A 24,861-nucleotide genomic window follows, 5' to 3' on the forward strand; every position below is an offset into this window, starting at 1 on the left:
TCTATAGTTTCTGCACTGCTCGGAGTCCCTTTAAGTGCCTATGAGACAAAAGAATGTACAGCGCTATGCAAAATTACTCAAAGTAATAGTAAACAGAAAATGAACAAGTTGTTCTTAATAATAATACTAATAATGTTAGGGTCCTTTCAAGAATCTGAACAAATCCAAGATGCTGGAATCCACTGTGGCTCATCTTGAGCACGACGCACTATGGACATGAGTTGGACACACGCGGAGTGCAGATCATCATTGACTAACACTTGGTCAAAAAACTGTCCATATTGTTCTTCCATTTTCTTTGCAGACTCTTCAATGTCCTGAAAGTCCTCCTCCTGAAACAAAGAAAAACTGATTTCATCTAAAGGAATTCTAACAGTTAATTTACTAAATGCAAAACACCTGCATGTATTTCTGTGTAGAAATACACCACTTACTCCTTCACCCAAACAGAAAACGCAAACATGTTTGTGGAAAATAAAATCTCCCTGGAGACTGGAGGATAATAAGGCCTTGAATTATGCTGGGACTAACTTTAGAGGATACAATTAAGGCTCCCACATTTATTAAATTAAGGATACAGGCATAGTACTTGAACATTTACCCTTTCTATCTGCAGATTACATTTAATTGTAAACGTGCATTCCAACTCCCCCCTACCACCTAGAACCCTTTGCCTCTACACACACGTTAGCATTTCCGGAATCAGGGACGGGTTTACCATAGGGCTTTGTCGGCACGTGCCTACAGGCGCCTGTTGATGGAAAGGCGGCTCACTCCCCTCCCCAAGTGCCTCCCTCCCACCTTACCTATGCAGAGTCCCGAGCGGAGTGTAAATTCACCCAGGTCTCAGCATTCCACTGACCACATCTAGCTACCTATTACTGAGGATAGCTCTGGCTACCTAATGCTAAGGGACACCTGTAGCTACCTATAACGGGCAAGGGAAGTAAGGGAGAAGAGACAGCTGGGTCAGCCAGCACACTTGCGGTGCGGCTCAATGCGTGTTTGTAGGGTGCCAGGACATCTGTACTTATAGGCTCCTATGATGTAAATCCGAGCCTGTGCTGAATGCCTAAATTCTGCAACGTTTTGGCGATGGTGCGGCAATGTGCGCTGCATCTGGCTGGTCCGTGTGCATACAACTATTCACAGTTGCATCAGCAACTTCTTTTTCCTATTGCTAACTGCAGGTACCTGATGACAAGCTGTTAGCTATGTATAAATAGCTTTGATGATCCAGGCTCTACCGCTAAACTGGAAACTGATTTCAGATGACAAACAACACAAAACTGAATGCAAATTGACGTCAAAAGCTTGGAAACACAATTCTGTAGAGGACCTAAAATAAGTTATTAATAATAACAACAACAACAACAAGCAGCTGAAAATGTACCTTTAATTTTATATTGACAAAGTAATCAGTGATAATGGTGGCATTTTTTCGTGTCTGCCTCATAAAGTTTCTACTCGGTGGTTTAATAAATATGACATATGGTTTAAGTTCATGTGTTCTAGCTCCTGTGATACCCTGTAAGAGAGCAGATAAAGATTACATTAGCAGAGTCTATGCACTCTTCAAGAAAATAATGACATCACAGGGGTTTCCACTAAAGGTACCCCATACATTACTAATGGTTATCCGACCCATTCAATAACAATAATGAAGTTTGGCAGAGATGGAAGCTGCAACATGGTTATCCATCGATTGTTTCAATCGATTCCTATCCGAATAGATGGAAATGATCGATCTGGAATGCTGAAAGACCTCCCTTGAAAAGGCTCAGTCAAGTGTGCGATGGTGATGGTGTTCTATAATAGGGCAATCGATGGATGCCCGGCCGGTCTCCCCCATGTAATGTGCCCCCACTACCCTCCTCTTCCTCCCCTGGGTGAGTATGGAAGCAGCTCACCTATCCACCATATACCTCCTCTAGTGCCTTCTCTCAATTGGGGCCAAGGGTGCCTGTACCTGTGACCCTATCTCATGTACTGACATTACATACATGTGATGGGGTCACGGGGCAAAAGTGCCGCTGATGATGGAGAGAGGACACTAGAGTAGGCTCACGGCAGATAGGTGAGAAACTTCAAAGACACATCACGGGGGGTTGGACATGCTACTTGGGGGGGGGCAGACAGGTGGAGGGTGCAGGCACTCAAAACATTTCTTTAGATTTCATACTGAAATCTATTGGAGATCAGTGTGCATGTGTGTGGATGGGCAGGTAATATATTCCTCTCAGATCAGATTCGATCAGATAGGGATCTATCGGATGGTCAGTCTGGTGGCCACTGAATAATGTATGGCCCACTTTAAAGACGGGCATCTCAGTTTAGCATTTAGTTTTACTGTAAGGGCTCTTACACAGTGGGATGTTGCATTGCAAGGGACGTTCAGGTCGCATAACGTTCCCCTAACGCAACGCATGGTGGTGCTAAAGGTGGACGCTACATAAAGCCGCGTTATGCGGCTCTTGGTGCGCCGTTTTTGTTCGATAGAACCGGCAATTATTCATATGAATCATTGCTAGCAGGCAGGAACCGAGAATGATTCATATGAATCATTGCTAGCAGGCAGAAACCGAGAATGATTCATATGAATCATTGCTAGCAGGTAGAAACCGAGAATGATTCAAATGAATCATTGCTAGCAGGCAAAAACCGAGAATAATTCATATGAATCATTGCTAGCAGGCAGAAACTGAGAATGATTCATATGAATCATTGCTAGCAGGCAGAGAATGATTCATATGAATCATTGCTAGCAGGCAGAGAATAATTCATATGAATCATTGCTAGCAGGAAGAGAACCGGCATTGCAGTGCAGTGAATATTAATTAGCCATGTGGCTAGGCAAAATAGCGTACTCTCCCCTCCTCCTCTCCTGCACACAAAAAACGATAAAACAACATTACTGAGCATGTGCAAACAGGCTAACATAGCTGAAACCACCTATAACGCACAGCATGCTGCACTCTCTAAATATTGCTACACGTTACACACAAAGCAACGTGTGCACTGTGAATGTCGCACAGACTTTGCATTGCTGTGCGTTAGTCTGCGTTGGAACATTTTCTAACGTGCGACTTTAACGTCGCACTGTGAAAGAGGCCTAAATGCTGGATGCAGTGATAATTGCAGAGAATCATTGTCGATTGCTGTAGCGAAAAACAAGAAATTTCGATTTTAAGTGAAATGGATTTTACAGGGAAAGTAAAATTGCTGGAACTCAAAGATGAGTATTTGTCGCTGGAAGAGACATTGATTTATAAGATACCAGTAATCCCTCGACTCTTCAAAGATTCTGCCATGTCAGTTGCTGTGTACGTTTGTACGACGGGTTATTACACATGAGAGAGCAAGAGTCTGACCTGCGGCTCCAGATCAACGATACACATCTTCCCCGAATCCAAAACGTCTTTCACTGTTGCTATACTTGTACCATACATGTGTCCTTTGTAGTCCCCATACTCCAGAAAGCTGAGAGGGAAGAGAGGGAAAAATGAATGTGAATAATTGGAAATACTTGCAATGCATGCAGCTGACTTGGAGAGGATTACCGTATGTTTTGTTAACATAGTTCAGTAAACTTGGGTTAAGTGTGGTCCTAAATGTTTAAATAAAATGGTTTTATGTCCCTGAAGTCAGTTCATTTGTCATGCAAATGTATTCATTCATCATAAGTCTTGAAAAAGACTTTGCATCACTCCCTGAACTTTGCATTTAAAAACAGAAGCAGGAGATTTGGGCGCATAAGACAAGTGGACAAAAATGGCGCCCCATTCACTCCCATTATAAATATCGTTTAATGGGGGGAAAAAAGGCGCCGGAGATTATTAACGTTTTACAAACGGTGCCCGGAGATTTTTAAGGTTTTATAACTGTGCTTGTGATGATTTAACTTTACAAAATGAGCCCATGACGAATAACGTTTATAAAGATACTAAATCACTATTTCTAAAACATTTCTAAAACATTATTATCCACCCAAAAAAATTATTTACATTTTTTTATTTACATTTTTTATTTATTAATGTTTGTAAAACATTATTATCCATAGGGGGTCTTAGGTTTAGGCACCACCAGGGGGATCTTAGGTTTAGGCACCAACAGGGGGGTCTTAGGTTTAGGCACCAACAGGGGGGTCTTAGGTTTAGGCACCAACAGGGGGGTCTTAGGTTTAGGCACCAACAGGGGGATCTTAGGTTTAGGCACCAACAGGGGGGTCTTAGGTTTAGGCACCAACAGGGGGGTCTTAGGTTTAGGCACCAACAGGGGGGTCTTAGGTTTAGGCACCACCAGAGGGTCTAGGGGTTAGGGATAGGTACAGGGAGGGTTTTTAACAAACGTAAATATAAGTTTCAGTTTAGAAACAGGGAAGATTAACGTTTTAAGAATTGCCGATCTCATACACATTATTTAATGATTTATAAATTCTTAAAACACTATTTGTAAACGAAATTCTACACAATATTTCTATAAACGATAATACTGCTTATCGTTTACACCACGCGCCCTTTTTTCCCGACGCCCTTTTTTGATGTACGCTTTAAAAACTGTTAGGAGGCATCACTGCGGCTTAATTCACAGTGGTTAGTTGCATAATGCATGCGTTATAATGAGTGTGAACTGCAATGGAGACTGAACATAGACTTTAATACAAGGTATGCAATGAGTTAGATAGATGCAATCAGTTACAATGCAATGCAGTACTGTGAACAGCCCCATAGAATTGTATAGGCAGTGACCCTACAACTGAGCACTGTGAACTAGGCCTGACTCGTAATTTGCCAACCACATGTCAGCATTATGTATGAGCTGGTGGATTTTGCAGGAAACATTGCATAGTGGAATCTGTGTTTCCATCATAGCAGAAAGAGAGGAAAGGATGAGTGGGTAACATTAGTCAAGTATTAATCTACAGCCACTACTGGCCAGTGGCCACCTTCTTCCCTTATAAAGTTAACAAGTGTCTAGTAGCCCCCCTCCAACCCCTATACAGTTCCCTGGTGTCTAATGTTCCTATCTTCCCTATACAGTTCCCTGGTGTCTAGTGACCCTCCTCCCCTATGCAGTTCCTTGGTGTTTAGAGGCCCCCACCCTCCCCTATACAGTTCCCTGGTGTCTTGAGGCCCCCACGCTCCCTTATACAGTTCCCTAGTATTTAGAGCTTTCCCCTTACCTCCCCCGTATGGCTTCCCTGGTGATCTAGGGCTTCCCCTCCAATATAGCTTCCCTGGTGGTTTAGAGTGGGCCAAACGTAATGCAAAGTGGGGAAACCACTTGAGGGCCAAATTTTATGGCTCTGAGGGCCAGATTTGGCCCGCGGGCCGGAGTTTGACATGTGTGCTTTACAGGCAATATAGGAAAGCTGCAAGACATAACTGGCACTGCAAACACTGGAATATACACGTCAGACTGCTTGAAACAGATCAATAAAGAGGGAGCAATATTGTGCCCTGTACACTTGAAAGCCCCCAGGTCTTTGCCTAGACAGCATGAGGCTCAGAAAAAGCCCTGTCCCCAGGTATCATCTCTAATCCTACAGACAGCCACTTCTGAAAACCATGATCTGGCCATCCCCTTCTTATGTGGAAGGCTGGTTACTCTGTACAGTTAGCAAGAGAACTGTGACTGCCTGTGATTGCCTGGAGAGGAAAGATAGACTTAAATAAGAGTATATTTAGATATCTTACTGGTACTCTTCACAAATCACAGTATTTTTTACAGTGTTTTTTTTTTCATCTTTTGTACCATTCTCTTTACCTGTTATGTTATAATATTACGTTACCTGCTGGTATGCTATGATACAAAGGCACCCACCAATTTGTGTTATATCTCATTATTGAATTTTATCCTCACTGTTTTCAGAAGAATTTGTGCATCTGATTTTGACATCTTTCTTTTAGGCCTCTTTCACAGTGCAACGTTAAAGTCGCACGTTTTATTTATTATTTATTGTATTTATAAAGTGCCAACATATTACGCACGTTAGAAAATGTTCCAAAGCACACGTTGCGTTGTGTGTAATGTGTAGCAATATTTAGAAAGTGCAGCACGCTGTGCGTTTAGCAATACATTTCCTGCGTTATGTGTATTGCACATGCTCAGTAATGTTTTTTTTTTAAATGTAATGCATGCGCTGTTTTCGTTCCATCACTGTGCGACGAAAACGGCGCTCCAAGAGACACATAATGTAGTACAAAATAACATCCAATTTTATAACCTACATGCGCTGCGTTAGGGGCACGTTGTGCGACCCTAACGATGCATCAAACGCAACGTCTTAGTGTGAAAGAGCCCTTAATCACCACCTAATTGCTTGTCATCTAGATTGCTGTACACAGGCACAGCACAGCCATTTGTGTTAAATGGGTTAGTGACTTATATGCTCAGAAGCTGTATTTCACATGATTGCAGCCGAGGCTTTTAGTGCTGAACGTGGGACTTACGTCCAGGAACCATTAGGGCTCGTTCACACCTAGGGCGTTTTGCGCATTTTTTCAGCGCTGGCGATTTTAAAAATTGCCTTAAAAACGCTTGTGCAATGAATCCCTATGGGATAGTTCATATCAACGTGATTCGTGGGCTTTCCACTCAGCAAAGCGCTGCATGTACCATTTTGCTACAATGGAAGGTATAAGCAAAACGCTCGCAAAATCGCTTTGTGCGGCGATATCGTTCACGCTTTTAAGAATAAATACGTCGTATTTATTATTTTCTGGGTAAAATAGTTCACTTCTTGACTTGCATCAGGAAGTAAAACAGCAAATCGCTCTGCAAAAGCGATTTGAAAAGCACATTACACAAAATGGTAGCATGCAGGTGAGCGTCGGGAGGGGGAGAAAAATCACTCACAAAATCACAAAACGCTGGTGTTTGCGATTTCAATTTTAAATGTGAACAAAGCCTTAGAGTAGCTAGTTTGGATGTGAGATTCACGTCCAGGAACCTTAAAGAGAAACTCCGACCAAGAATTGAACTTTATCCCAGTCAGTAGCTGATACCCCCTTTTATATGATAAATCTATTCCTTTTCACAAACAGACCATCAGGGGGCGCTGTATGACTGATATTGGGGTGAAACCCCTCCCACAAGAAACTCTGAGGACCGTGGTACTCCTGGCAGTTTCCTGTCTGTGTGAACCTTGTTGTATTGTGGGAAATAGCTGTTTACAGCTGTTTCCAACTGCCATAAAAGCATGCAGCAGCTACATCACCTGCCCACAGTAAACATGTCACCATGTAATAAATGACAGAATGTAAATCAGAGATTTAAAAGATTTTACAATGGGCAAACACTGACTAAATCATTTATACATAATTATTGTAAAAATGAAGCACTTTTTTATTACATTATTTTCACTGGAGTTCCTCTTTAAGTGGTTATAAAGGAATGACAATGCATCCACTCTTCATACCAGTTAGGTTTTTCTGATGTGGTAACACAATAGGCAAAACCAGAAACATGCAAACAGATGTGTGTACAGGCCTATAGCAAAACAATTGGCCCTTTCATAAAAAAAAAAAAAAAATAGGATTAGTTCTATATGTACACACGTGTATTTCATCATGATGTGTGTCACTTCAGGGTCATTTAAATAACACTTTTTTTTTATAAAAAAGACACTTTTATATTAGTCTGTATTGGTTGAAACATTATTACTTGAAGCCCTTTCTTATGTGACACAATTCACTCAGTGCTTCAGCATAATTTAGTGTTCTCTCAGCTCTCTGGCTGCAGAAACTGATGGGGACTGAACCATTTCCTGCACAGATGGATCCAATAACTCCTCATTTTACACGCATTAATCAATATGTTGTAATAAACTTTTACTGTGATAGAAAAAAAGTGTTATCTATCCCCTGCAACAGAACACAAAAGCATTCCCTTTCAGCACCATGTCACACAAATAAGAACGTAGGAATCTAGGAATGTTCAATTTAGGTTAAATTCTCAAGATACATTTGTTTATCTCACAGGTTATTTTAATTGCAGGGTTCCTTCAACCACTTCCTAACCCACAATTTTTTTTCCCCTTAAAAACCAGAGCAATTTTCAAAAATATTTTTAAATATCAGAAACAGACTGTACCTGTGACTATATATCAAACTTTCAAACATCTCTTTAGAGACAAAAAAATATTCACGACCATCCTCTTCATAGGATTTTTTAGGACGTGTTGTATCTGTTGGAACATAGATATTCTGAAATTAAATTGTACAGTAAAAACATGAGGAGGTTAGATTTAACAGTTCCATTGGCTTACCCTGAAACTGTCCTATACTACAATAGAGAATACTAAACTATGGTAAGAAGATTAGATTGAGGCTAGGTTCACAATGCTTAGTTGCATAACACGTGTTATGAGTTTGAACTGCATGGACATAGATTTTAATACAAAGACTGCATGCAGCAAGTTAGAATAACGTGATCAGTTACAACGCAATATTGTGAATTCGTCCCTCAGAACTGTATGGGAAGTGAGTTGACATGCAGAATTATTATGCAATGCAACTGAGCATTGTGAACTAAGCCTAAGGCTCAACACACACCATACAATCTTGGTTGTTCACTCTTACCACTTTCATGTAGTAGAAGAGCTTATCCAATCAATCATTCAAGGTATTATCAATCTGTTGGCCCTTATACTACATAGATTTGGTAAATCTGTACAACCAAGATTGCATGGTGTGTGTTATGCTTAAGGTGCAGAGATTACAGGGGCAGCAGGTTTGTACGGTGCTTACATATACAGCATGCAGTCAGAGCAGGAGGAGAAGCGAGAGGAGAGCGAGGTGAAGTGGTGATCATTGGGGAAAAGCATCTTGTTGTGCTACGTGAGGAGTCTGACAGTGAGTGAGGAGGAGGGAGACAGGAGAGCAGCAGTGTTTCATTTGACTTGCACAGCAGGGAGGAGGTGGCACTGCTGTCCTACTGAGGAGGAAAGGAGGACTGCCGACTGGCTGAGGGTGAGCACTTTCTTTGTCATAGACTCGCAGCCAGCCAGCCAGCTAGTGTGTTATTGTGTTGAGCTGCAGCATGTCATGTCTCAAGTTGTTGCATATGCTCCTTGTCGTGACTGAGAATATTAAATGAAGCAGAGTAAATTGTTGGGTGCTGTGTGATCATTCCAAATCAGGAAAGGGGGGGGGGGGGGGGGGGGTGCATCCTCATAAGTATGCCTTAGGCAGCAAAAAGTCTAGAACCAGCCCTGGAGGGAGTATGTAATGTTTCAGATGAATTTGACATAAACTGAACACAAACAGTGTATTTACAAAAAGCTTCTTTAGCCTCCTTGGCGGTAATCCCGAGCTAGGGTCGTGGCGGGAAACCGCAGCTCAGAGCGGTAATCCCGGACTGTGCTCAGGGTATCTGCCGGAGGCTGTGTGCAGAGGAATGCGTGCAGCGGGCGTTTCTACATACAGTGGGTTGCAAAAGTATTCGGCCCCCTTGGAGTTTTCCACATTTTGTCACATTACTGCCATAAACATGCATCAATTGTATTGGAATTCCACGTGAAAGACCAATATAAAGTGGTGTACATGTGAGAAGTGGATCGAAAATCATACATTATTCCAAACATTTTTTACAAATAAGTAACTGCAAAGTGGGGTGTGCGTTATTATTCGGCCCCCTGAGTCAATACTTTGTAGAACCACCTTTTGCTGCAATTACAGCTGCCAGTCTTTTTAGGGTATGTCTCTACCAGCTTTGCACATCTAGAGACTGAAATCCTTGCCCATTCTTCTTTGCAAAACAGCTCCAGCTCAGTCAGATTAGATGGACAGAGTTTGTGAACAGCAGTTTTCAGATCTTGCCACAGATTCTCGATTGGATTTAGATCTGGACTTTGACTGGGCCATTCTAACACATAGATATGTTTTGTTTGAAAACATTCCATTGTTGCCCTGGCTTTATGTTTAGGGTCGTTGTCCTGCTGGAAGGTGAACCTCCGCTCCAAGTTCAAGTCTTTTGCAGTCTTTCTTCCAAGTTTGCCCTGCATTTGGCTCCATCCATCTTCCCATCAACTCTGACCAGCTTCCCTGTCCCTGCTGAAGAGATGCACCCCCCGAGCATGATGCTGCCACCACCACATTTGACAGTGGGGATGGTGAGTTCAGAGTGTTCAGAGTGATGTGCAGTGTTAGTTTTCTGCCACACATAGCGTTTTGCATTTTGGCCAAAAAGTTCCATTTTGGTCTCATCTGACCAGAGCACCTTCTTCCACATGGTTGCTGTGTCCCCCACATGGCTTGTGGCAAACTGCAAACGGGACTTCTTATGCTTTCTGTTAACAATGCCTTTCTTCTTGCCACTCTTCCATACAGGCCAACTTTGTACAGTGCATGACTAATAGTTGTCCTATGGACAGAGTCTCCGACCTGAGCTGTAGATCTCTGCAGCTCATCCAGAGTCACCATGGGCCTCTTGACTGCATTTCTGATCAGCGCTCTCCTTGTTCGGCCTGTGAGTTTAGGTGGATAGCCTTGTCTTGGTAGGGGTACAGTTGTGCCATATTCCTTCCATTTATGAATGATCGCTTGAACAGTGCTCCGTGGGATGTTCAAGGCTTTGGAAATCTTTTTGTAGCCTAAGCCTGTTTTAAATTTCTCAATAACTTGATCCCTGACCTGTCTTGTGTGTTCTTTGGACTTCACGGTGTTGTTGCTCCCAATATTCTTTTAGACAACCTCTGAGGCCCTCACAGAGCAGCTGTATTTGTACTGACATTAGATTACACACAGGTGCACTCTATTTAGTCATTAGCACTCATCAGGCAATGTCTATAGGCAACTGATGGCACTCAGATCAAAGGGGGCCAAATAATTATGCACACACCACTTTGCAGTTATTTTTTTGTAAAAAATGTTTGGAATCATGTATGATTTTCGTTCCACTTCTCACGTGTACACCACTTTGTGTTGGTCTTTCACGTGGAATTCCAATAAAATTGATTCATGTTTGTGGCAGTAATATGACAAAATGTGGAAAACTTCAAGGGGGCCGAATACTTTTGCAACCCACTGTACCTCCCAGGACTCCTGACTTCGGCCGCCATTCTGCTTCCGCTTATCCGAGGCTCTGCTTCCTCCTCTTCAGATCGCCGGCTGTCATCATGACGACAGCCGGCAATCTCACTTTAGAGTTGCAGCGCCACCCAGAGGATGGAGGTATAACTACAGTTCTGGAGCCAGGGAGGTGAGTGATTGTGGAACTGGTGTAGATCTCCCTGGCAGCATGATTTTTTCCCGGTGCTAGGGTCTGAGAGGGTGCAAAAAAATTGCACCGCTTTTAGACCCTAAAATCCAGAAAGAATCATAACGCCAAGGTCAAGCCAGCTTCGACTATCATGGAGGGAATGATCTTTTTTGCCCCTCTCAGGGCTGGTGCACACCGAGCGGCTTTTTCAGCGTTTCTGCAGCCGCTTGCGGCTGCGGATACACTTGGTCAATGTATCTCAATGGGGTGGGTCACACCAGAGCGGGAGGCGTTTTGCAGAAACGCATACTCCCGGGGTGAGGCATTTTTTGGATTGTGGATGCGTTTCTGCCTCAATGTTAAGTATAGGAAAAACGCAAACCGCTCTGAAAAACGGCAGTTCAGAGCGGTTTTGCAGGCGTTTTTGTTACAGAAGCTGTTCAGTAACAGCTTTACTGTAACAATATATGAAATCTACTACACCAAAAACGCTTCACAAAACCGCAAAATGAAACGCTACAGAAAAATAAGAAAAAGCGTTTCAAAATCTGCTAGCATTTTGCGGATCTGCTAGCGGGTTTTGGTGTGCACCAGGCCTTACTGAGACTCAGCTGTCTTGTGTCAGAATCAAGATTATGCATGCCTGTCCCACAGGGGTCTGTACTGGGTCCAGTGCTCTTCAATGTATTTATTAATGACCTAGTAGATGCAGTAGTGAGCAATGTTGCTATTTTTGCAGATGATACAAAATTGTGCAGAATCATCAACTCTCAGGAAGATAGGGACATATTGCAACAGGATCTGGATAGGATGGCTATATGGGCACATAAATGGCAGATGAAATTCAATGTTGAAAAATGTAAAGTCATGCATTTTGGTTGTACCAATGGTCTAGCACCATACAAATAAATGGGATACAGTTGGGGACATCAATCTTGGAGAAGGACTTAGGAGTACTCATCGACAACAAGTTAAAGAATCGTACTCAATGCCAAGCCGCTGCAGCTAAAGCTAACAAAATTTTGGGATGCATTAAAAGGAAAATAAAAACTCAAGATTCTATTATTATTATTTATTGTATTTATAAAGCGCCAACATATTACACAGCGCTGCACAATAGATAAATGGGGTAACATACAAGGTAGGACATACAGGAAACTCACAACTAAATAAGATCATGCAAATAATTTGATAACAGTACAGTGTCATATGTCAAAATAGAGACTGTTCTAGTCCACAAGAGGGGTGATTGACAGTAAGATTGCATAATCAAGCTGAAAACAGTAAGGAGGAGGGCCCTGGCAGAGGCTTACAATCTTAAGGGTGGGGGTGGAGACAATAGGTGCATCTGTTGAGAGGGTATCTTACAGAACGTATTATGGTGCTGGTGTATGGGGGTATGCGAGCATGAAAAGGTGAGTCTTAAGAGCTTGTTTGAAGGTATTAAAGGTGTGGGCCAGTCTGATGGCTGGTGGGAGCTAGCATAATATAGCCCTTGTTTAACTCTCTAGTAAGGCCACATCTGGAATATGGAATTCAGTTCTGGGCACCACATTACAGGAAAGATATTGCAGTTTTAGAGCAGGTGCAGAGACGAGCAACAAAATTGATACGTGGGACGGAAGGTCTCACTTACCAAGAAAGGTTAGATAAACTGGGTTTATTTAGTCTAGAGAAAAGATACCTTAGAGGGGATCTAATTAACAGCAAGGAGAATTAACATCTATAAATACATCATAATTAACATAATACATCTAATTAACATCTATAAATACATCAGAGGGCAATATAAAAGCTTGGCGGATTAGCTTTTTGTCCATAGGCCTTCTCAAAGGACTAGAGGACATGATCTGCGCATGGAGGAAAAACGTTTTAGCCATTTATTTAGGAAAGGGCTTTTTACGGTAAGAGTGATTAGGATGTGGAATGCATTGCCACAGGAAGTAGTTATGGCAAATTCTATACCTGCATTTAAAGGGGACTTAGATGCTTTCCTTGCGTTAAAAGACATCCATGGCTACAATTAAAAGTTATTCCACTGCGCTCAGCGAGGTGGTGTCACTAAAAAGAGAACTCGTTATGCCACCGATGAGTGCTGCTCCTTGTTTACTTTTAGGATGAGGGTAAACGGTGCTGGTGAAAACAGAAAAAGAAAAAGGAGAGGAGCGCTCTCTGGTGCATTAACTTTTTTAATGATACTTCCTGCACAAGGATATTGAATAAAACGTACAGTGTTCAATTTGAATAAAAGCTCATCATAAATGTATTGCATCACCGTGTCCAAGATGTTACATCACCGATCTGGTTGCCTCCACACTATGGCTAGTAGTAGTGGTGATCTAGGGCGTGTTCGGATCTATCAGATCACCACTATTACTGGCCATAGTGTGGAGGCAACCAGATCGGTGATGTAACATCTTGGACACGGTGATACAATACATTTGTGATGAGCTTTTATTCAAATTGAACACTGTACGTTTTATTCAATATCCTTGTGCAGGAAGTATCATTTAAAAAGTTAATGCACCAGAGAGCGCTCCTCTCCTTTCTCTTTTTCATGGCTACAATTACTAGGTAATGCCCAATGATGTTGATCCAGGGATTTTATCTGATTGCCATCTGGAGTCGGGAAGGATTTTTTTCCCTTTTGGGGCTAATTGGACCATGCCTTGTAAGGGTTTTTCGCCTTCCTCTGGATCAACAAGGATATGTGAGGGAGCAGGCTGGTGTTGTACTTTGCTCTCTGGTTGAACTTGATGGACGTATGTGTTTTTTCAACCCAAATAACTATGTAACTATGTAGTTCCTTTCCATTAACCAATGGGTATTGGTTTTGCAATGGTAGAATTACTTACGTGGCACTGGGCTTTGAAATAAGTTGGGATTTAAGAGAATAAGCTGTTTTCTTAGTTCATTAACACCAACTCCTGAAGGTCCTATGAAGAAAAGGTTAAATGTTCAAATGTTATTTATGCATTTTCCTGTTGTGTAATTAAAAAGTAAATGCAACCGAACAATCTAAAAATAAATAAACAAAACAAACCATAATGTCAGCCAGCACTCCAGATGAAAAGCATCTGAATCTGCTGCCACTGGAACCAGATACACTAATATAGCAAGTTACTAGAGTGCTAGCCCACATCATGTTTTGTTCTAACTCTACTAGTGGCATCATCTACCTGAAGAGCTTACAGAATCCACTCACTCCTCACTAGAGTTGGGCTGAACCTCTGATTTTAGGTTCGCGAACCGGGTTTGCGAACTTCCGCGGAAGGTTCGGTTCGCGTTAAAGTTCGCGAACCGCAATAGACTTCAATGGGGATGCGAACTTTGAAAAAAAAAATTTATGCTGGCCACAAAAGTGATGGAAAAGATGTTTCAAGGGGTCTAACACCTGGAGGGGGGCATGGCGGAGTGGGATACACGCCAAAAGTCCCCGGGAAAAATCTGGATTTGACGCAAAGCAGCGTTTTAAGGGCAGAAATCATATTGAATGCTAAATGACAGGCCTAAAGTGCTTTAAAACATCTTGCATGTGTATACATCAATCAGGTAGTGTAATTAAGGTACTGCTTCACACTGACACACCAAACTGTTCACTGAACAGAACAGGTATGCAGTGGCGGGTTTACTGAACAGAACAGGTATGCAGTGCCGGGTTCACTGAACAGAACAGGTATGCAGTGGTGGGTTCACTGAACAGAACAGGTATGCAGTGGCGGGTTCACTGAACAGAACAGGTATGAAGTGGCGGGTTCACTGAACAGAACAGGTATGAAGTGGCGGGTTCACTGAACAGAACAGGTATACAGTGGCGGGTTCACTGAACAGAACAGGTATGCAGTGGCGGGTTCCCTGAACAGAACAGGTATGCAGTGGCGGGTTCACTGAACAGAACAGGTATACAGTGGCGGGTTCACTGAACAGAACAGGTATGCAGTGGCGGGTTCACTGAACAGAACAGGTATGCAGTGGCGGGTTTACTGAACAGAACAGGTATACAGTGGCGGGTTCACTGAACAGTACAGGTATGCAGTGGCAGGTTCACTGAACAGGTATGCAGTGGTGGGTTCACAGTACAGGTATGCAGTGGTGGGTTCACAGTACAGGTATGCAGTGGTGGGTTCACAGAACAGGTATGCAGTGGTGGGTTCACAGAACAGGTATGCAGTGGTGGGTTCACAGAACAGGTATGCATTGGTGGGTTCACAGTACAGGTATGCAGTGGTGGGTTCACAGAACAGGTATGCAGTGGTGGGTTCACAGTACAGGTATGCAGTGGTGGGTTCACAGAACAGGTATGCAGTGGTGGGTTCACAGAACAGGTATGCAGTGGTGGGTTCACAGAACAGGTATGCAGTGGTGGGTTCACAGAACAGGTATGCAGTGGTGGGTTCACAGAACAGGTATGCAGCCAGGGACAAGCTAAGCCTAACTAATCTTTCCCTATGAGAGAGAGTGTGCAGCAGCTCGCCCTACTCTCACTAATGCAGGCACACGAGTGACCGTAATGGTCGCCGCTGCCTGCCTTTTAGTAGGGGGGAGTGGCTCCAGGGGCTAGTGTAGCCTAATTGGCTACACTGTGCCTGCTGACTGTGATGTAGAGGGTCAAAGTTGACCCTCCATGGTGCATTATGGGGCGAACCGAACTTCCGCAAAGGTTCGCCTGCGGGACGCGAACGCGAACCACGGAAGTTCGCATGGAACCGTTCGCAGGCGAACCGTTCGGCCCAACTCTACTCCTCACTGATCATAGAACACAGGCAGGACTGCTTCTCTCATGAAGCAAGGTGAAACATTTGCATCAGGTGCAGAGATTACAGGGGCAGCATTTTTGTACTGTGTTTACACTAACAGCATGCAGTCAGAGTAGGAGTAGAAGCAAGAGGAGAGCGAGGTGAAGACATTATCATTGGGGAAAAGCAGCTTGTTGTGCTGTGTGAGGAGTTTGACAGTGAGTGAGGAGGGAATAGGCAGGAGAGCAGCAGTGTTTCATTTAACTTGCACAGCAGAAGGAAGGAGGTGGCACTACTGTCCTGACTGAGGAATAATGGAGTGGCTGAGGGCAGTTTGTTTGCCACAGACTCACAAACAGTGTGCTATTGTGTTGAGCCGCAGCATGTCATGTGAGAACATTAAATGCAGGAGTACATTTTTGGGTGCTGTGCAATCATTCCAAATTGGGAGGTGGGGGGAGGGCGCATCCTCACAAGTTTGCCTCAGGCAGCAAAAAGTCTGGAACCGGCCCTGACCACAGGCTGTGTGCAAGTCCCTTTTTGACAAGTATAATTGAGCAATTTCACCTATCGCTCTTCCTCTCTCCCCGTCCTGCTCTCTCTAAGGCCTGGTGCACACCAGAGGAGTTTTTCTGAGCGTTTTGAGTTTTTAAATCTGCTGCTAATGTTATCCTATGTGTCTGTGCACACTGGAGCAATGAGGTTTTGTAAAAAAAAAACCATAGCATTACATTGGGAAGAGCATTTAGAGGTTTCAAAAGCTCTTCCCAATGTAATGCTATGGGTTTTTTTACAAAACCTCATTGCTCCAGTGTGCACAGACACATAAGAAAACATTAGCAGCAGATTTAAAAACTCAAAACGCTCAGAAAAACTCCTCTGGTGTGCACCAGGCCTAAAACATTTTTGTTTTAGCTCATTTATCTCAGTCCTGAACGTCATAAAACTGAAATGACTGTGTGGTTCAGAGCCGTACATCAGGCACCTTAAGCAATAGGAGTGAAAGTGTGCTTCCATGATGCTACCCGCTGGAGACATTACTGCCTCGTGGAGAGTCACTGGAGGAGCTGGCCTTAGTTTAAAAAAAAAAGGAAGGTGAAAAAATTAACCCTTTCATTACCTACAGTATCATATTTTTTCTTACAGTATATATGCTAATGTTTTTCACCGAAAATTTAATTTCAATCCAATCAAAAAGGCTGTAGTTCGGGTACAGAGTAGCTATACTCCCACCCCATCCCTGCAGAGCTTCGCTACATAGAAGTGGAACTCCACCGCAACTTTTTTGCTTGGGCGACCGCTATTTTTTGGGGCACAGAGTACTGCTACGTAGTAACAGAACTCCCAATCACTATCTTTTTATTTTTTGGGGGGTGCATCTAGCTCCCAAGTTTCCAGCTGTAGCTCAACTGCTCATTTTAACATGGTCACCGATGATGACACCCAAAATGCTCTGGCCATGATTGCACTCAAATTCACTATTTCCAATTCCAACAGCAGTACTGAATGAACAGACAGCAAGAAAACAAGGCAATGCAAACAAGAAGAAAGAAAGCGGAAAAGTGTTATGCTAAGATTTTGTGCAAGTCAGTCAGGAGGAAGTCAGTTTTCATGCCAGCATCTCTATGTGATGATCATTCAGTGCATTTGCTCATGTTGCCAAAAATAACACAATGACATTATACCTAGAAGAATAATGAGTCTGAAGCGATCACAAGGCCTTCTCTGATATCTCACAACCTCCTCATAAGGTGCAGCCACAGTGTGGTAGCAGTTGTTAGGACAGCGGGAGTAGCAGGAGAGTTGTGTGCTGTGGGATTTTCTACGACAAAGACGCATGCTTCTACGAAAACCAGCTGTGGAAACGTGGTACAAAAAAGTACTTTACTACAAAGTTATATTACAAAATGGCAAGAAAATACCAGTGTAACTGCTACACCTGTAGTGTGCAACAACAGCCACTATCATTACACTTTGCTTTGGTGACCTCCATTTTGAAATCCAAAGATTAGTTTAGCTTTCCTTGCATGATTTCTTCTTCCCTTATTTTGAAAGTTACATACACTTCCAGTTATAAAAAATAAATATTTAATATAATTAATAAATATTAAGTTTAAAGCTCTAATCCAGACTCCTGTTTATTATGCATTTTGTTTGGAATATATCATTTTTTGCACTGCACAAAGACATGAATCCCTCAAAGCTGAGAAATGTCTAAGGGACTACATTGATGTACAGTTTGTTTTGTTTTAAAAATGTATAATCAGACTTCCAACATTTCTTAGGCCTCCTTCATACGGGAGGCTGAACTATGTGCGCGTTCAGTGTCATGTATGCCGCCCACGAGGGCGCAATATAAATGCAGCCAGATGGCAGCAGTTGTAACACCACACATGTTAAGCTCTGACATGCGGTGGTGTTACCCTGCAGTAGAGAATGTATCACGTCTGAGCGTGGCTTGGCTCAGATATGACTCCGTAGGCGGGGGAGCCTGTCCAGTGTCGTTGCCGATCGCTAACAAGCGCTGCAGGAGAACCGCTGACAGGCAGTGAATTCCCCACCTGTCAATTGCCTGTCTGAAAGAAGCCTTAGCATAGAGTTGACCACTCACAAATATAATTTAATGCAATCACTTTATGCAATTCATTTGAAAACAGTTACAAAAGTAAAAACAATCCAATTAAATGATTCATTGCTTCAAAAACTGTAATTTAATATATCTTCAGACTTTCTGGTCATATAAAATAGAAAAAACAAATAATCTTCCTTAAAAGTATAGATCAATTCTGCTTACATGGGATTATGTTACTGAATTGATCTTTGCTCTATACATTTTCCTCTTTGTGTGTGTGGCAAGCATGTGGACATAATCTCGGAAGCTTGTAGTGATGCATTGCTGCTATCAAAACACTTACCAAGAACATACTCAAATTCTTCATCTTTTTAATGTGCAACATAATGTGGAGAAAGTAAAAAGAAGTTGTCATTATTGTAGCATTGCACGGCTCTAACCACAAAAAACATCACTGATTCATTTATCATCGGCACACTGACATCAAAAGTTGTTTGATTTTCAGGTCACTCCAGTCACTGGAAGTGATATACCCGTACTGGAGCAAACGCCTTACTGAACACCTACTTTGAGCGTCCTACTCTTACACCCCTTCCAATCCCTGTCAATTACTGAAAGTGACCAGTATGTTCAATCAGCCAACCTCACAGTGGTCAATAACCCCCTTGGCGTTCTGATTCTTTCCGGATTTTAGGGTCTAAAAGCGGTGCAATTTTTTTGCACCCTTTCAGACCCTAAAACCTGGAAAAAATCATGCTGCCAGGGAGATCTGCTGCAGCCCAGCACTCACTCACCTCCCTGGCTCCAGCGCTGCAGTTAGGCCTCCATCCTCCGGGTGGCGCTGCAACTCTAAAGTGAAATTGCCGGCTGTCGTCATGACGACAGTCGGCGATCTCACCAGCAGGAAGCAGAGCCTCGGAGGAGAGGAAGAAGAATGCCAGCCGACATCTGGATCCCCGGGAGGTATGTAGAAACGCTCCCAATGCGCGCATTGCTCTGCATTCAGCCTCCGGCGGCTACCCCATGCAGAGGTCGGGATCACCGCTCTTAGCAGCGGTTTTCCGCCCCGACCCTAGCTCGGGATAACCGCCAAGGAGGTTAAAGAGGCACTATGGTGAAAAAGTGTAAAATTTAAAATATGTGCAAACATAGACAAATAAGAAATATGTTTTTTTCCAGAGTAAAATAAACCATAAATTACTTTTCTCCTATTTTGCTGTCACTTACAGTAGGTAGTAGAAATCTGACAGAATTATTATTTATAAAGACACTCTCTGCAAAGCATATATACAATGATGCTGGACAGCCTCCCTGCTCACTGCACACTTTTTTTGGCAGTTGGACAGAGCAACTGCCATTCACTAAGGCCTGGTGCACACCAAAAACCGCTAGCAGATCCGCAAAATGCTAGCAGATTTTGAAATGCTTTTTCTTCTTTTTCTGCAGCGTTTCAGCTAGCGTTTTGCGGTTTTGTGTAGCGGTTTTGGTGTAGTAGATTTCATGTATTGTTACAGTAAAGCTGTTACTGAACAGCTACTGTAACAAAAAACGCCTGGCAAACCGCTCTGAAGTGCCGTTTTTCAGAGCGGTTTGCGGTTTTCCTATACTTAACATTGAGGCAGAAACGCCTCCACAATCCAAAATCTGCAGCAGCCCGGGAGTATGCGTTTCTGCAAAACGCCTCCCGCTCTGGTGTGCACCAGCCCATTGAAATACATTATCCAAGCGTATCCGCAGCCGCAAGCGGATCGCAAAACGCAGCCGAAACGCTCTGGTGTGCACTAGGCCTAAGTGCTTTTGAAAATAAATAAATCCCTGAGAATCCCCCATGAAGAGATGGGCTAGTCCAAAACCTGTCACTTCTGTCAGATTTCTACTACCTATTGTAAGTGACAGCAACATGGGAGAAAAGTAATTTATGGCTCATTTTACTATGGAAAAAACATACTTCTTATTTGTATATGTTTGCACATATTTAAAATTTTAAAATTTTTCGCCATAGTGCCCCTTTAGGCTACTTGCACACCAAGACGTTGCGTTAGGTGCTACGTTAAGGTCGCATAACGTATGGTGCTGCAAGAGAGGACGGTAGAGTGAGCCGCGTTAGGCGGCTCTATCCCTATAAGGTCTCCCAGAGTGGCGCTGATTGGCAGGCGGGACCACGTGATGCGGAGCGAGACACTCCGCATCACGTGCTACCGCCGGCCAATCAGCGGCCGCCAGTGCAGTGAATATTAAGTAGCCATGTGCGCGGCTACTGTAGCTGGCTCTCCCCGCCTCCCTTCCGCCCCCCACTGAGCATGTGCAAACAGTCTAACGCGGCTATAGCCGCTCTAACGCCGTAGCATGCTGCACTTTCCCGACAACGTGCAGCGTTACATGCACATGTAACATGTGTGAACAGCCCACTTGTGTTACATTGCTGTGCGTTGGGGGAGCGTTACAGGCGCACTAACGTGCGCCTGTAACGTCCCTGTGTGGAAGCAGCCTTAAAGCACAACTGATGTGAGAGGAATATAGAGGTTGACATATTTGTTTCCTTTTAGACAATGCAACTTGCCTGGCTGTTCTTTCGCTCTGCTGCCTCTAATACGTGTAGTCATAGACCCTGAACAAGCATGCATATCAGGTGCTCTGACCCAAGATTAGCTGCAGGGGCGTAGCAATAGGTTGCAGAGGTTGAGACTGCACCGGGACCCCATAGGGCTCTCCCTCAACCACAGTATTAGCTCTCTATTGGTCCTGTGCTGGTAGTAATCACTTCTCTAGATGTTTTGAATAGTAGTGATCACTAACAAACTGTTCCCCATCCCCTGCTTGCACCTCTGACACTATTGTTGTCCTTGGCAGGTTTTGGTGCACCATATCAATTGTTATGTATAGAGTGCTTGGGGGGCCCAATGAAAACTTGCCCATAGGGGGCCCATATCTTTTTAGCTATGCCACTGTTTAGCTACATGCTTGTTTCAGGTGTGTGATTCAGACACTAATGCAGCCTAAGGGCCCTTTTCCACTAGCAATCGCAATCACAAATTACACACGCCAGCAATTGCAATTTTTCATTAATTTTATTACGCAATTGCGATTTTTCATTTGCATTGCATTATCCCTCTCAAAATCGCTCCAGAAAGTAATTTCGATTTGCAAATCAAATCATTATAGTGGAAAATACTTTTCAGGATTTCTATGATAAAGTAGCAATCCTAGCAATTTAAAAAATCACTAGTCATTTGCGATTTTGCGATTAAGCTGTGTAGTGGAAAAAGGCCCTTAGAGATCAGCAGCACTGGCAAGCAACTGGTATTATTTAAAAGTAAATAAATAGGGCAGCCCCAATATGTTTTTCAATTCAGACTCGCTTTATCCATTATAGCAGACTTAGAATCCCCTACTAGCCCTTGTTAATGCCTCAATTCCTGGCATTAGGACCACCAATTTTCATGTGAAAGTCACAAAGCTCCATAGTGGTCTTATAGACAAGAAGGCAAGAAGGGAAACAACCAACAATAAACTCCCAAAACTTTATAACTCCTTTTCACATGATTCAAGTGTATGATAAAAAATACTATAGTATATTGAAACTTTAACATTGTACCTTGTAAATATAAAATCAAAGCTTGCGTTTATTGGATCTCTGTGCTTTTGCTACAGTATTATAGACATTTAATTCCTACACATACACATTTTGTATAAACAAAAGTATCCACCCTACCTCCTTTCAGTTCCTCTGGCATGGATAAGAGCCAAACAGACAAACAGTTGTTATATGCAAAGTGATTTCAATTCCACAGAAGCACAACATTAGGACAAAATATAAGCTGCAGTTTGCCTATAGTGTTTAGGATATTAGATAAGAATGTACGGTATGTGAGCACAAGCACTAAATGCTTAATAGCTGGCCTTGCAAATTTAGGAAGTAATCATGACTGTCCTCTCACAAAGCGCTGACTGAGATAACCTGAGTGAGGAAAATCATTTTAATGGGCAAATTACCTAAAACAAAGGTGGTGTAGAATCAGGAGAGCCAGAAATTGGGGGGACTTATCCACAAGATCTGAAATGCCAGGGCACAAATCTGGAGATTTCCCAGATATAGGAATTGAAAAAGTCAGTTATCGCATCAAGAGTAACAAAAGTTCTCCAAATGGCATATCATAAAATAATTTATGCCCACATAAAATGAAAACGGAGCAAGTAATAACTGTATAAGGATTTTAGTCACTTTTGCATGGTTGCACATTATCCAGGTTTGTGTTGATTTTAGTTACCGTATTAGAATAGCCATTTTTTTTTTTTGCCCTGTGGAGGCTAAGTACATTTTGAAGAATAATCATAACTGTAATTTGTCAAGTTAGTTCCATGACTTGGTCCAATTATGCTTCTTTAAAGTAGTTTTCTTGACAATTTTTTTCTACGGTGAGTTTGTTGGTTTCATATAAATCATCTGGGCAGAGTCCTTACAAGAACCTTCACAACCCCCTTGACAGCACGGACAGCGGGGACCCATCTCTTTATTTTTCATTAGGCAGAGTAACGCAGAGAGTATTGTACATTATCACTCTCCTCTCTTTACGGTGCCACTGCCATTCAGCATTATAGCTTCGCACAGCTTCGTCCTAGGTCACATGCAGAAACCCTATGGCGGGAAGCTATACGGATCTATGTGGCTGAAGAAGACTGAAGGAAGTGTCACAATCCAACAGCTGTGCCTCCACAAAAGATGAAAAAGTTATTTGTTTGTTTTTACAACAAAAATTTGTGAAACGATCATTCGCTGTGAGCTCCATTGACTTTAATGGCAGATGAACGTCTAAAACCTTCAGAGCATCCCTGCAACCACAATGTCTTAAAAAAAAATAAAGTGTAAAAAGTGTCCAAAAACCTGGATAGTGGCATAGCGGAGGGGGGTCAATGGCGAAATACTCACCAAAAAAGTATTTTACGCAAACGCTTTTCTAATAGTTTTTAAAGAGATGTCATTGACCGCCAATTTTATCGGTTAATAGCAAAGCCCCCATACATGATAGAATCACTAATTTGCAGGGTATGTTAGGGAGAACAATTGGGACAAAAAGGAATTTTTTTTCGAAAAGACCTTGTAGTTTTTAAGAAAATCGATTTTGCTGAAGAGCCCCTTGTCCATGGATTGGATGGATGTTGTGCTTATAGCTTGAAAAAGGGCTGAGTGCCCGAAACAGCGGAGCTGTCACTATTTGGCTGTTGTCCTCATGCTATTTTAACTTTTACAAATAAAAGAGCTATTTTAATACTGAAGATGGTGCTGACTTGCATGGATCTTGTACTGGAATACATCTGAGACGCACAGATGGTTTAAGTCACAGCACGTCACTGAGAATTCCTCCATTGGTGCTTGCTCCATACAAAAGGAATTATACCACGGATTATTGCAGATTTATTTAATGAATCACATAATTAAATGTTAACTTTATGATAAACTTACTGCAAAACAAATCACAAATACTAATGTAAATAAATTTACCTGACTCAAAAGTCTCCTCATCTGATATTTTATTCAGCAGCAGGACATGAAGGAAAATAATAATGCAAAACACTGATTGAAACCATTAAACCACAAACACTGATTGAAGCATTTATACAAAGTTACAGTATGCACATACATATGTACAATGATCTAAAAAAAAAAAAAAAAATATGTGTCACCTTCCTGATTTCCTTAATTTATTGAGTTGACATTTTTGAAAATACCCAGCAAATTTCTTCCTAGCGCGGGCAGAAAACTCAATCAAGAAATCATAGAAGAACCCAAATAAACATCTGAGGAAGGAAGTGGGACACAGTTTCTCAAAGCATTTGCAGTTGTTGCCGGTGAAGGTGGCACTAGCATGTTTTACCTTAAGGGGCAAATTATTTTTTAACCACTTGCCAACCGCACGCTTATACCGTGCGTCGGCAAAGTGGCAGCTGCAGGACCAGCGACGCAGTTCTGCGTCGCCAGCTGCAGGCTGATTAATCAGGAAGCAGCCGCTCGCGCGAGCGGCTGCTTCCTGTCAATTCACGGCGGGGGGCTCCGTGAATAGCCTGCGGGCCGCCGATGGCGGCTCGCAGGCTAAATGTAAACACAAGCGGAAATAATCCGCTTTGTTTACATTGTACGGCGCTGCTGCGCAGCAGCGCCGTAAGGCAGATCGGCGATCCCCGGCCAATCAGCGGCCGGGGATCGCCTCCATGTGACAGGGGACGTCCTGTCACTGGCTGCACAGGACGGATAGCGTCCTGTGCAGCCCGGATCACCGGGAGGGAGAGGTAGGAGAGGGAGGGGGGTGAATGTCGCCGCGGAGGGGGGCTTTGAGGTGCCCCCCCCCGCAACTA

General features: G+C 42.9%; 1 protein-coding gene across 4 annotated transcripts in view; it reads right to left on the reverse strand.

Moving 5' to 3' along the window:
* MPP4 (MAGUK p55 scaffold protein 4) overlaps positions 1 to 24,861 on the reverse strand; it is a 72,340-nt gene continuing 47,479 nt past the window's right edge. The window contains exons 14-22 of one of the 4 annotated variants that reach the window (XM_068245096.1): positions 24,011 to 24,031; positions 22,223 to 22,237; positions 18,854 to 18,877; positions 17,624 to 17,794; positions 14,058 to 14,138; positions 8,095 to 8,188; positions 3,372 to 3,480; positions 1,394 to 1,528; positions 1 to 332 (exon numbers count right to left, since the gene is read on the reverse strand). In XM_068245096.1, coding sequence (XP_068101197.1) covers positions 147 to 332; positions 1,394 to 1,528; positions 3,372 to 3,480; positions 8,095 to 8,188; positions 14,058 to 14,138; positions 17,624 to 17,794; positions 18,854 to 18,877; positions 22,223 to 22,237; positions 24,011 to 24,031 — 836 coding nt within the window. In that variant the 3' untranslated portion in view covers positions 1 to 146. The remainder of the gene's footprint in view (positions 333 to 1,393; positions 1,529 to 3,371; positions 3,481 to 8,094; positions 8,189 to 14,057; positions 14,139 to 17,623; positions 17,795 to 18,853; positions 18,878 to 22,222; positions 22,238 to 24,010; positions 24,032 to 24,861) is intronic. The other 3 variants (XM_068245097.1, XM_068245098.1, XM_068245099.1) reach the window with 3 other exon arrangements.

The sequence above is a fragment of the Hyperolius riggenbachi genome, chromosome 7, assembly GCF_040937935.1.
Source record: "Hyperolius riggenbachi isolate aHypRig1 chromosome 7, aHypRig1.pri, whole genome shotgun sequence".
In the NCBI taxonomy this organism is placed as follows: domain Eukaryota; kingdom Metazoa; phylum Chordata; class Amphibia; order Anura; family Hyperoliidae; genus Hyperolius; species Hyperolius riggenbachi.